Below are 13,023 nucleotides of genomic sequence, written 5' to 3'. Positions count from 1 at the left end.
CGGGTCTGGCTCAGAGACACCCCCGGGCCTGGGGTGCCCCAGGCCAGGCTCCTGCGGCCCGCAAGGAGGAAGCCCCGGGCGGGCAGAGTTGTACCAGCCCTCCCACCACTTGGCGGGCAGAGTGGTACCAGCCCTCCCACCGCTTGGCGGGCAGAGTGGTACCAGCCCTCCCACCACTTGGCGGGCAGAGTGGCACCAGCCCTCCCACCACTTGGCGGGCACTGGCATCAACCGTTAAGCTTCGCAGTACGAAATGCGCTAACTTCAAAAAGAAACCTGTTCCCTACTAGCAAGGCCATGGTTACGCGTTAAAAGTAAAAAGAAAGATCCAGGACACGATTTTTTTCCTCTGCCCGAGAGCTGGCTGTAACGGGAGTAAATCCGCACCAAACAGGGGGTTGCATGTCCACGCTGCTATGGCGAGCGAGATGGGAAGGAATGAGTTTTCACTGCCGTGTGTGTTTCTCACAGGAGCGCACCCTGGACGGCGTCAGAGGAAAAGAGAAACGTGTTCGCAAGTGGCATCCCTGCATCGTTTCTGCTGGCACAGAGCTGGGGAGGCTGGTTCGGGAAAACAAAGTGCTCTTTCTTAAGGGAGGAGTAAATCACAAGCAGCCTCCAGCAACCGGGGTGGTACTTTTGCAGACAGAAGGCACTCCGTCACGGGAGCGAAGCTTTCTGCTTACAGCAGCGCTAGCACCCACCGGACCACAAGCGCAGAAGGCTGCTGATGGCGCGGGAGCATCCAGCAGCTACGAAAGCTGCGCCGCAAAGCCGGGAGAAGCCGCAGGCGGTGCTCGAGCGGGCGGCCGAGAGGCTGGGTACGGGCCGCGGCGGGGGGGGTGGTGTTGGCGCAGCGCCGCCGCCCGGCCCCCGTGCCCCGGCCCCCTCCGCGGGGAGCCGCCGGCGGGCGGCTGTGAAGGGAAGGGCTGAGGCGGCGACGCGGGGCGAGCCCCCCCCCCGCCGTCGGCGTCGGCGTCGGCGTCGGGGCCCGCGCCGGGGAGGTGGCGGCTCGGCCCGGGGCGGGAAGCGAGGCGGCGGGCGGCGGCGGTGACGGCGGTCTCCGGTGCGCAGGGAAGGCGGCGCTCGGGGCGGAGGTCGGCGTGCTGCTGTGCGACGTGGGCGACGCGGCCTCGCTGGCCGCCGTGGCGAGGCAGACCCGGCTGGTGCTCAACTGCGTGGGCCCGGTGAGTGCGGGGACGCGGGCGGTGCTCCCGCGGCGTCCGCCGGGCGCGGCTGCCGGCAGAGCCCGGGCCGGCGTCTGCCCCTCCTCGGCCGGCGCCTGCCCCTCCCTCGGCCGCCGCTCCCCGGCTGCGTGCGGCTGGGCGCCCCGCTGCTCGGGGCGGGGAGAGCTGCGGCGGCGACCGGGAGCCTCTGCGGCTGGGCTGCGGGGTTTCGGGAGCCGTCCGGCTGACAGGGCGCTTTTTGAGAGGGAGCCAGCAGTGCAGCCGTGTCCTGGGGTCGCCTGAAGCTTGCCCAGCACGATTCCTGCTGGTGTAATTCGCGGGCGGTTCTCGCTGAAGGACGGCAGGGTTGGCTGGCGGTTCGGCGGCGGGGGGTTTTTTTTGCTCGTTTTGTGGTTTGGGGGGAGTCTTTCACAGGCAGCGTAAGAAACTGCTTGTAATAGTGGGGAGGAGTTTTGGGTTGGGCCAAAACGGTTTCAGGGGTGCTAGCGCTGAAAAGAAATGGAAATCTGTGGAAAAGAAGCCCATAGAGATGCTCTTCCAAGTTCTTGGCCCCTTTAAAACTTTCAGTGGCGATACTTCCAGCGCCTTTGGAGGGGCTCAAAGTACAAGAGCTGGAAGTTGGGTCACGATGACGTCTTTGAAATTGGGGGTACTTAAGCAGAGAATATGCTGATAACAGGAGCGCAAAAAGCATACCTTGAGATTGGACACATTGAATTGGCCTTGGTGGTCTTACCTTTGGAGAGAAACAGGGTGCGGCAGTCCGTGCAGCAAACGGCATCATCAGTGATGAAGTTTGTTGTGCTGTTCCTTCTCCCGAGCCCCCCAAAACCCACAAGTGCTATTACGTTTCGGCCCCACGTAGCAAAACCAATACCCACCAAGGGCTTACTTCTCTTGTAGGCGGCTCTGTTAGATGAAGCACGCTGGGTGAGCTGTGGTGGGTGGGTTTTATTTTTTGTTACGTGTGGTGGTCTTTCCTTCTACAGTATAGATTCTTTGGAGAGCCTGTGGTAGAAGCTTGTGTTGAAAATGGTGCGAGCTGCATTGACATCTGTGGAGAACCCCAGGTACGTGACCGTAGAAAAATGCTACCTTCTGTCAAAGAGCTGTTAAAGGGGTATTTGTGTAGTATTTTTCTGCGGACGTTGCTGAACGTGAAGACAGCTTTTGCCTCCTGATCTGCTGGTTTAAGATGCATTAATTGTTTTAAAGTGCATTAATGTGTATTAGTTGGACAGCTTTCTTACTTAGAGACAAGAGCCTCTCGGGTTCTCTCTGGAAATCCAAAATGTTTGAGTTCTGCTTCGCGTCTGGGTTGTGGTTCTACATAGGAATTTTGCGCAGGCCACCTTTCTTTGCACTGCTGGGATACTGTCATACCGTAAGACAGGAGTGGCATGTATCTGTCTTAAAGATGCTTGTAAGTGTTTTGAAGTATGTGGGGTGCTGTGATAAGACAGTAAAGCGCTGATGGCTAATATTGGGTGTGGCCGAGTACAGAGTTCTGCTTAAAATGCTTGTTCTGACTGTGTTTTAGTTTCTGGAAGGAATGTACCTGAAATACAACGAAAAAGCTGCGGAAAAGGGAGTGTATGTCATTGGAAGCTGTGGCTTTGACTCTATACCAGCTGATATGGGAGTACTGTACACCAGAGACAAGTTGAAAGGTGACTTACTTAAGTGTGACCTTATGCTGAAAAAGAAATGCAGATCATGCTTTCATCTGGCTTCCCAAAGCAGCAGTGCTTATGTGGAGACTCCTTCAGTCTCTCTTTTTGCCTGCCTTTACCAGCTGATGGGTTTCAACCAAACCTGGTAAATAAAGATTGAAAAGTAAATCATATTCCCATTAGCTTGCAGAAGATTGGTCATTAGGTGAAGGAGGGATTCAAGGTAATGTTGCTCACTGAGAGAACAGAACCTGCAGCTGTCAGCAGCAGGCTGTTGAGCCAGGGTGTGGACATCCCTAGGCAAGGCTCAGCGCACTGCCCCTTGTGCAGTGCGGATCTTGTAGGGAAAAGACAGTGGGGACAGGAAGGCTGCGGGAGAGGGATTGGAAATTAGTGGGTAATCCGGTTTCCTAGGTTTTCTTTCTCTACTGGAAGCCCTGAGAAGCCATTGTCTGCGTGTAAGTAGACAGCCAGTGCTGCGCAATGCCTTTTTCTTTAAGAGCAGCTAGACAGTAACTGAAAGAGGATAAGATATATTTGAGAAAAGATGCGAGATGATTCCATTCTGTGCAAATAGTACTTGCTCCTAATCTCAAATGAGGATACTTCGTTCATCAGGTCTGACTTGCAGTTGGAAGGGCTGAGAAAAGTATCCGAATGTTTTGCTTTTATGTACCGTTCAAAGAGCTATAAAGTGGGATTGCTTTACGTTGGAGTGTGTCATCAGCTTTCAGTTTAATAAAACTCAATCTGGATCTGATTGAAGGGAGAGGAGAGGCATGGAAATGAGTATCTGGTTGTTCGTGGGGTTATAATTTGATGTCTGATACTTGTTTTGAATAAGGATGTCTTTTATATCTTCCTATTTGGCCTTTAGGGTATTACCAGCTGTCTATCCAGTTGCTTGCTATATTGAAATTTGCCCCCACAAGTACAGTCTTAACGCTCTCAGAAGGAACTGAGCAAAGCAAAACAAAGCAGAATTTGGAGGAGTTGTTTTGTTTTGCTATTCATCACAACTAAGCATGCTTTGCAAAACACAAGCTATGCTAAAATTAAAGGTTTTAGGATATCTTGTGTGTGTTTTGAGGTTTGGGGGAGGGGGTTGGTGGGGTTTTTTTGTTTGGTTTGGTTTTTTTGTAGTTAAGGTCTAGCAAAATCTGTAAGTCCATCTCAGTTTTCACAGCCTACATCATCCTTAATTTTGAAACTTGGAGGAAAACTGAATATGGCTCTTAATATTCCTTTCCTTTTTTTTTTTTTGTGGATTATTTTTACTATGTCATTAACTAGATAATACAAATGAAAAATGTAGTGAGTAAAGCTAATATTGGTGACCCTTCCTGAAGTACTTTACGCAAGAAGTTTGATACTTGCTAACTAAAACAGCTGTGGAACTTAATCGTAGTTTATTTTACTTTGAGGTAAAGATGTGACTCTGCCTTTTCAACTAACAGTGTCAGTGGCCTGCTGTTTGAGTCTACCAGAGTGTACTCTGGCTTTGTGAACTAATGAACTGTATATGCCAAGTAATGTTTTCTCCTCCCTTAAAGGTACCTTAACTGCTGTTGAAAGTTTCCTGAAGGTGAAATCTGGGCCTGAGGTTAGTTGGTTTACGCCTTCTTGGAAACTGAGAGGTATTTGTGGTGACATCACCGTAGCCCATTAGAATAACTGTTGTTACGTTCATTCAGACCAAGGAACAAGCTGGCAGTTCTTTGGTGATGGCTCCAAGAGCTTTAGGAGCTACCAGAAGTATGCGAGCAAACACGCTTTTGTAAGGTTCATTTGCATAGGCTGTCTACCGAAAGTTTGTTGTGTTAAGCCATTTCAGGAAATAACTTAATTTTGCAGAGATGTCGGAAGGATTCATACATAAGTAAACTGTAACAGATACACAGTGTGTTGCCAGTAATCCTAGTGTTTGGCTGTTTGGTGGGTTGGTTGGTTTGTTTTGTTTGGGGGGTATGTTTCAAGGTACATGTATTAGCATTACATGCATTGAAGTATGTAATAATTGTAATAGGGTGTAATAGATGTAATAATTGTAAGGTCATTGTTTAAATAATGCAACGATGACCCAAACCAAGACAGTGTTGGTGCCCAGCAATTGAACATACTGCTTCTCCTGTCCTGTCCTGAGCACCCATATTGCCAGATGGGGCCCAAGTCATAGCCTGTTCTTATGAGCATTGGGAGGAGTGGGGGAAGTGCGTGGATTGGGAGAGTAATATCTGTCTGTTAGAGGACAGGGAACAGTAGTTAATGAGAGTGTATAAACCTGTATGTTGGGTATAAAGGTGGTTTAAGTATGTAGGATAAGTTGTAAGTGTAGGTAAGCAGGGATTTAGTAATGAGAATTAAATACAACGAGGCAGATATATATATATATATGTATATAAAAAAATATAAAATCTTCTCTGTATTAACTTAGGTGGGACCTGAGCATGACACAAATGGCATGGCGTAAGGGGTGGAGATTGCGTTGGGTCTGGCTGAGATGGAGTTAATTTTCCCCATAGCAGCCCTCATAGTGCTGTGCTCTGTATTGGTGCTAGAAAGGTGCTGCTAACACACCAGTGTTCTGGCTGCTGCTAAGCAGTGCTCGCACAGCATCAAGGCTGTCTCTCCAGTATTTCCCCCCGCCCTCACCCAGTAGCCTGGGGGTGGGCAAGATTCTGGGAGGGGACGCAGCCAGGATAGCTGACCCAAACTGACGAAAGGCGTATTCCATACCATATGATGTCTGCTCAGTGATAAAAGCTAAGAGAAAGGAGGAGGGGTGGGGGGCATGTGTTAGTACAATGTTTGCCTTCTGGAGCAACTGCTCTGTGTCCGGAAGCCCTGCTTCCCGGGAAGTGGCTGGACATCGCCTGCTGATGGGAAGTAGAGAATAAAGCTTTTGTTTTCCTTTGCTTCTGCATGCGGCCTTTGCTTTTGCTTTATTAAACCGCCTTGATCTTGACCTATGAGGGGTTTTTTTTCCATATTATTTTCTCCTCTCCCTGTCCTACTGAGGAGGGAAGTGGTAGAGCGGCTTGGTGGGCACCTGGCATTCAGCCAAGGTCAATCCACCGCATTTCAATGTACTTTTATGCGTGTAATCGTAATACACCTATGTAATAATGTGTAATATATGTAATAATTCTAAGGTCATTATTAAAATAATACATGAAACCTTCAGATACTGAATTAACTACGGTTTCATGGTATGTTGCCAGGGCTCTTGTGCACATGATGGGACCTGGAAGTCAGCTGTTTATGGCCTTGCGGATCAAGACAACCGGAGGAAGCTTCGAAAAAAGGTAGGATATGCCCCTGTTCCAGTAGTTGGTGCAAAACTTAAAAGCAGGTATGAGAAGCGTAAGATGTGAAACACGCTGTCTTCTAACAGCTCCAGTATTTACTAGAGAGGTTGGTAACGTATTGCTAAATACTAAAAAGATGCATTTAGGACTTCAGCGTAATATGAATGGATGGATACTCATCTAGTAGAATTGAAGATAAGTTCAGTTTTACTGATTTGTTCCTATTTTACTGAAAATAAAGAACATGACCCAGCATTTACTGGGTCTCAAAGTTAACTTGTTCTAAGAGAGTTTTAGACAAACACAAACTTTTGTGTTTGATTTCAGAAGCGATTGGTAGAAGGAAAAAAGAAATGTGAGGGGAGTATTCTTCTGATTATCAAATTCATCCTCGCTGTAGTGTGTGGAATTTTGACTTGAGCCAGGGATAAATTTGGAATGGTTTGCTTTCAGTGGAAAGAGGTGACGTCATAGAAATGCTTGAGGAAAAAGCCAGTATTGGTAGGGCTGTCATGATCTGTTGCTTTCAGTATGCGTGACCATTTGAACATTTTTTCTGACTTTCTTTTTTCCATTGGCAGAGGACTTGTGTTTTACAATCAGCAATTCAAAGAGTACTCCATTCGATTCATGGGATCTGATGGTTCCGTTGTGAAACGGTCTCAGTGTTACTTGCACACAGAGTTGCAGGAAACACCTGTAAGTTACTGGTTTTGGTATACTATGTCTTTATTAGCATTTTCAGCGCATCTTTCCTTTATGTGATAACTGTTCTTAGTGCAGATCTGCATAGTAGGGCTTCTGTAGTTAGGTAAATAGTAATGAACTGCGATGTGCTTTTGCTTCTGTAAAGAAGGAGGCTTGTGCTGTTGATCTCCTTTGCAAGCTGTTTGACCTGATGTGGTCCAGGTTCTTCTGGGTGCACGGGCCGGTTTCATACTACTCGATACTCTGCCTGATGAGCTTGCTTATTGCTGCTAGCATAATAGATACGAGAGTCTCTTGCAGGGTTCTTATGCTATCTGATTTCTGGGCCTGTATTTGTAGGGAATGGAAGCCCTGAGTCACAGAAATATTTGAAAGGTAGGCTTCCTTATTTTTGGGAATGATGAATACGTTAAATTCTGTTCCTGTGCAGAGGCTTTTCTTGTTTTAATCAGTGGAGCTTCTAAAAGCATTGTAATTGTAGCCTGTGCAACTGTAGTCAGGTCAGTATAGTGTAGTAAACATTCTGATAAAGAATTCGTATGCTGCTCATTTGTATCTGGAGACTTCTTTGATGCTTGGGTCTCTGGTGTGCAGAGTAAAGGCAAGGTGAAGTGGTGGTCGTGTTTAGTTTTTGTTTTCCATGGTTTCCTGAGAGGAGACCAGCACCAACAATGTACAGAACAGCTGTGCAGAATCACAGGCATCAGTTAAAGGGATGAAGGTGAGACAGTGCTCTGAAAATATGCTTGGAAACTACTCATGAGAAAGGCTTCCCATTGCTATTCCAAAATTCTAAAGGAAGGCGTCAGTTTGTCTTAAACTAAAGCAGTAAGAGGAGGAAAGGAAGATCTTGGGAAAGAAGCCTGGAACTGGATACCAAAATGCATCTTTCTTTAAAGTTTTCCACTCTTGTTTACCCTGCTCGCTCCCTCGCCATTCTGTAGTTACACTGTCTTCTCATAATGAATTATAAAGTGAAGCATTATTCAAAGAGTTGTTTAGAACCAAGACAATTGTCTAAGGCCCTATTTAAACAGCTATCTATTGTATCAAACAATTGCATCCTCATTTGGGGGTAGATTCATTTTTACAAATGCACTGATGCAAAAATTTTAATGTAAATTCTACCACTGGAAATATGTTTTTGCCTCAGGTGCAGTATGGCGCTTATGTGAACATAGGTGGTCTTGGCTCTGTTATCAAGCTGATGTTTGCCGGCATTTTATTTCTTCTTCTTGTGAAGTTTAGCTTTGGGAGAAAACTTCTGACAAAAGTAAGTGTTCAGAACACAAAAGAATTAAGTGTTCGGATATTTTTTTTCCCTCTAGTTTACTGTTGTTTGTTTGTTTTTTCCCCTGTTCTTATACAGTACCCGGAATTTTTCTCTGCTGGATTCTTCACAAAGAAAGGACCAACCCAGAAACAGGTAGCTGACTGTTTTCCATCGCAATTACTGAATAGATTTGTTGTGATAATGGTGGAATAGTAATCTAGAGTCAGCTGCTTAGTCCCAGAGAAATAATTTCTAAATGCACATTGTGTGTGCCTGTTCAGTTAGCTTTGAATATTTAAATCATCATGCCTTCTGCTATTAGACATCAAAGTATGTGCAACTCATACCAGGAGAAAATGGGTCATGTTGCTGGGTCTGATGTATTTACATGGATGGCTCGCAGCACTCAAATCTGTCAACGGGGAGACTGAGTAGTACAAACCCAGGACTGAAAGCCCTGAGAGAATAAATGGACTTCGGGACAATAACAGTTCCAACAAAGGGGAAGCGATTACAAATTTAGATGAGATTGTACCTTTTAAGCAATAACTCACAATAACTCCTCTCATATTTAGATAGATCATAGTATTTGGCATAATAGATACCTGTATTTACTACTTGTGCTTGCCTGATAATAAGCGAGTTACTGTTTTGGCGGCCACATTTGTCTTGTCCACTACAGATGGATGGAACCTCTTTTACAATGACTTTTTTTGGCGAGGGTTACAGTGAGGGGCAAGACCCCCAGTATGGCAAACCGAATGTAAAGATCTGCACTGAAGTGAAAGGACCAGGTATGTATGTCAGTAGCAGCTTACTGCTTTTGCCTTACATTGCCTACTCGAAAAGAAGTTTATGGTTCCACTGCTACTCACCCTTGAGGAGCACTTGCAGCATGGACAAAGTCAGCAGCCTTTACAGAGTATTACCTTGGAGAGTAGCATTCACTGTGACCTGTTTTTTGAAATAGCCCCTTCATTTGCCGCCTTGTCATTCGCTTTCCTTCTGACTTTCCCCGTTCCAATTTTCATTTTTGCAGAGTAGAGCAGTTAAAGGGAGAGTGCTTTAACGTTAGTTTTCAGTTGTTGCAGCCTGGACTTACTACTTGTTTATTTCCAGTCCCCTGTGAGTGAACTTAAGCAGATCTGGCATAGTTATCATTTCTAGCTATAACATACCTGTGTTCAGGTCATTCCTTTGAGGGGAGGTGACACCTGAAGTCAAGTTTGGAGACAGCAAGAATGTATATACAGAAAGGAGTTAATGAAGCATAGCTTCTTTAAATAACTGCTGAATGCAGCAGTCTCACAGCAAAAGTCTGAATTTAAGCACAGAATGGGGAAAGCTCTTGCTGTAATGGAGAGCCCTCTCTCACCCGTGAGGTGATCGCTCATGGTTGTTGTGTGGTTATAGGTCTGTAGTTGAAGCAGGATTTGTCCAGATTAGATCTTAGGGACTTCACCAGCTACTTGGGATGATTACAAGGTAAAAAAGCTGTTCTTAAATGGGGAAGGCTGTTTCGTTGCCAAAGAGATTATTCTTCAGCACGCTGTGGGTAAGAGCGAGATTACATTCTACATTTCAACACGCTATACATCGTTCGTTTGGTTTTTTTGTTTGTTTGTTTTTTTGTCAGAGCCTGGCTATGTTGCTACACCAATTGCAATGGTTCAAGCAGCTGTATCTCTTCTGGAGGATGCAGCTTGTCTGCCTAAACGGTAAGTACTTTCCCATGCAGAACAGCTTGATCTCCCCTAAAGCTACTATATGTGTATGTTTCTCTTGGAAACTGCAGATCTCATAACCCTGTGGATTTTTGTCTTGCCTCACCCAAATGGCTGTGCAAGGGAGATAACTTCACACACTTTGCTTTTGCTTTATTAAACCACCTTGATCTTGACCTGTGAGGGGTTTTTTTCCATATTATTTTCTCCTCTCCCTGTCCTACTGAGGAGGGAAGTGGTAGAGCGGCTTGGTGGGCACCTGGCATTCAGCCAAGGTCAATCCACCGCATTTCAATGTACTTTTATGCGTGTAATCGTAATACACCTATGTAGTAATGTGTTATATATATATATATATGTAATAATTCTAAGGTCATTATTAAAATAATACATGAAACCTTCAGATACCGATTCACAGCCATTTACTCTTGTCCTGGTTTCAGCTGGGATGGAGTTAACTGTCTTCCTAGTAGCTGGTACAGTGCTATGTTTTGAGTTCAGTATGCGAAGAATGTTGATAACACTGATGTTTTCAGTTGTTGCTCAGTAGTGTTTAGACTAGAGTCAAGGATTTTTCAGCTTCTCATGCCCAGCCAGGGCACCTGACCCAAACTGGCCAACAGTGTATTCCATACCATGGGACGTCCCATCTAGTTTAGGAACTGGGAAGTGGGGGGGCAGGGATTCGCCGCTCGGGGACTGGCTGGGTGTCGGTTGGCGGGTGGTGAGCAATTGCCCTGCGCATCATTTGTACATTTCAATCCTTTTATTACTACTGTTGTCATTTGATTAGTGTTATCATTATCATTATTAGTTTCTTCTTTTCTGTTCTATTAAATCGTTCTTATCTCAACCCAGGAGTTTTACTTCTTTTCCTGATTGTCTCCCCCCATCCCACTGGATGGGGGGGGAGTGAGTGAGCGGCTGCGTGGTGCTTAGTTGCTGGCTGGGGTTAAACCACGACAACTCTTCATCTGCCTTTCAATTTGAAAGGATGTAGTCATACGTCTTTAGAAATGCTTTTGCTGCATCTGTTGCATCAATGTCTGGATTTTCAGTTAATGGAATGGTTTCTATTGAGTTTGCTGGCTGCAGAAACGAACCTATGAATATAACCAGCTTGCTAAATTCTGCACACGCTCTCCTGTGGGAGAGAGTGGCTTTTTCTTTCTCAGGCAGTGAAATACATCTTTGACTTAAAAAAAAAAAAAAAAAGAAAAAGAAAAGAAAAAAAAAAAAGGTCTCATTCACTCACTGTACCACTAATGTTTTTCTCTTTTGATTTTCATTAACAGGGGTGGTGTATATTCTCCAGGAGCTGCTTTCTCCAAAACAAAACTGATCGATCGCCTCAACAAACGTGGTGTTGAGTTCTCTGTTATTAGCAAGCCTGAACTCTGAAGTCAAGACATAACTGTATGAACTAACCCCTTTCCTGGGTCTAACTCCAATAAAACTCATTTGGCTGTAAAAGCCTAATCATAAAATAGTTTCACTGTGCTATTGTTTACAGCAGAAACAGAAGAAAAATGGAGTTAAAAGTTACAATACTATTTGCTATAGCGAGCAAGCCCATAAAGGGTATTGAGTTTTAATTCCCAAGCATATTAAATCAGTGACTTATTGGGTACTAGTTCTAGAATTTTCTTTGATCTCTTCTAAGTTTTAAGTTAGTACTTAACGGAACCACTATGGCATCTGCTTCACAATCAGCCACAGCCTTCTTGCTTGGCCCCAGTCTGCAACTATTAAAAGCAGGCAGGCCCTGGATAACAAGTGCCTTAGCAGATGAAACAACTAGTTACTCCTCATGCCTGTTTGGGAGGGGTGCTATTGCTTTGTGATGTTCTTGCTTTCAAAGCCTTAGTGCCCCCAGTGAAATAAAAGAGTAGTTGTTGTTTCTCAGAGCTTAAGGAACAGTTTTGTCTCTTTTTTTTCCCCTGGGTTATTATAGAGACCAGGTGACTCTGTACTGTTGTCATAAGGGATGTTGACTTTCATTCTTACTAGCTTGCCTGTAGTGAGTTGCGCTAAAATAGAAGAGAAAGCACAAAGAGTAGGGTTTGTCAATGAGACCGTGATCAGCAGCACGGCAGCTCTTCTCCCCATGGTGGCCAGCGGTGCCAGGGCTGGGAGGCCTGAGTGGCCCTACAAGCTGGTGGTGTTTCAGGGTTTTTCTGGGTGGGGTGTTTGGTGGTGGTGGTGGTTGTTGGGGTTTTTTTTTGTTGTTGTAGCTAAGGTCTACCAAAACCTGTTAAGTCCCTCTCGGTTTTCACAGTCTACATCCTCCTTTATTTTGAACCTTGGAGGAAAACTGAATATGGCTCTTAATATTATTTTCCTTTTGGTTGATTATTTACATTATGTCATTAACTAGATAAGACAAATGAAAAATGTAATGAGTAAAGCTAATATTGGTGACCCTTACTGAAGTACTTTACCTACGAAATTTTCCTCCTAAAGTTCTGAAAATTACTCTTTTGAGGTAGAAAAATCTCTTCATCTCCCACAGCTGCATCACATTCACCATCTCTATTACCAGGCAAATCCCATGCAACTGTTGCTCTGTAGTATCACAGCTGTATTGAAGATTGAGATCACAACTATTCTGTTCAGGTAGGCAAAGCCAAAAAGATCAGCACCCAGAAGATTGGTCAGTTATGTCCTTACATGAGAAGAGTTTGATGGCAGTGAATGGAAAGACAGTTTAAGACAAGTAGAATTCCTACAAAAAGCCATCACTGAATTTGACGGAGACTGAGATCGCTTAACTGGCATCACTTACGTTGTCAGTCCCTTAAATGGATTAAGAAACATATACATTCTTGCTTGTGGGCATGCAAGTCAAACTCCACAGAGCCACTGAACACTTAAATAATGAGATAGTGAAGCTACAAATTGCCTCTCTAAGGGCTTAAGTGTATTGAGAAGTCCAATTTTAACTTGTCCAATTGTTCCCTGCAATAAACACGAGTGTATTTCGGAAAGCTATGGGACAATGTGCGTACTGCAGTTAACTTGGAACTAAACTTCCCCTCTTCAAGACTGTTCCCAACGTCCTGCTTCCAAAAGGAGTCTACATACGCTTGTGCTGTTGGTGCTCATAGAAATCGCACACCTACCTCCTCACCTTTCTCTCTCTGTGTATTG

At 45.1% G+C, this 13,023-nt stretch overlaps 1 protein-coding gene across 1 annotated transcript; it reads left to right on the top strand.

Moving 5' to 3' along the window:
* Positions 1 to 659: 659 nt before the first annotated feature.
* LOC138688632 (saccharopine dehydrogenase-like oxidoreductase) lies at positions 660 to 11,360 on the top strand. Its single transcript, XM_069800580.1, has 12 exons — positions 660 to 821; positions 1,075 to 1,187; positions 2,177 to 2,257; positions 2,728 to 2,857; positions 4,414 to 4,463; positions 6,082 to 6,212; positions 6,750 to 6,867; positions 8,030 to 8,149; positions 8,246 to 8,302; positions 8,832 to 8,943; positions 9,786 to 9,867; positions 11,169 to 11,360. The coding sequence occupies exons 1-12, from the start codon at positions 731 to 733 to the stop codon at positions 11,272 to 11,274; spliced, it is 1,191 nt and encodes a 396-aa protein (XP_069656681.1). The 5' UTR covers positions 660 to 730; the 3' UTR covers positions 11,275 to 11,360.
* Positions 11,361 to 13,023: the final 1,663 nt, after the last annotated feature.

Source organism: Haliaeetus albicilla, chromosome 13 (assembly GCF_947461875.1).
Source record: "Haliaeetus albicilla chromosome 13, bHalAlb1.1, whole genome shotgun sequence".
Classification (NCBI taxonomy): domain Eukaryota; kingdom Metazoa; phylum Chordata; class Aves; order Accipitriformes; family Accipitridae; genus Haliaeetus; species Haliaeetus albicilla.
Note: the sequence above shows the minus strand (reverse complement) of the source record. Positions and strands in the feature narration are given on the sequence as shown.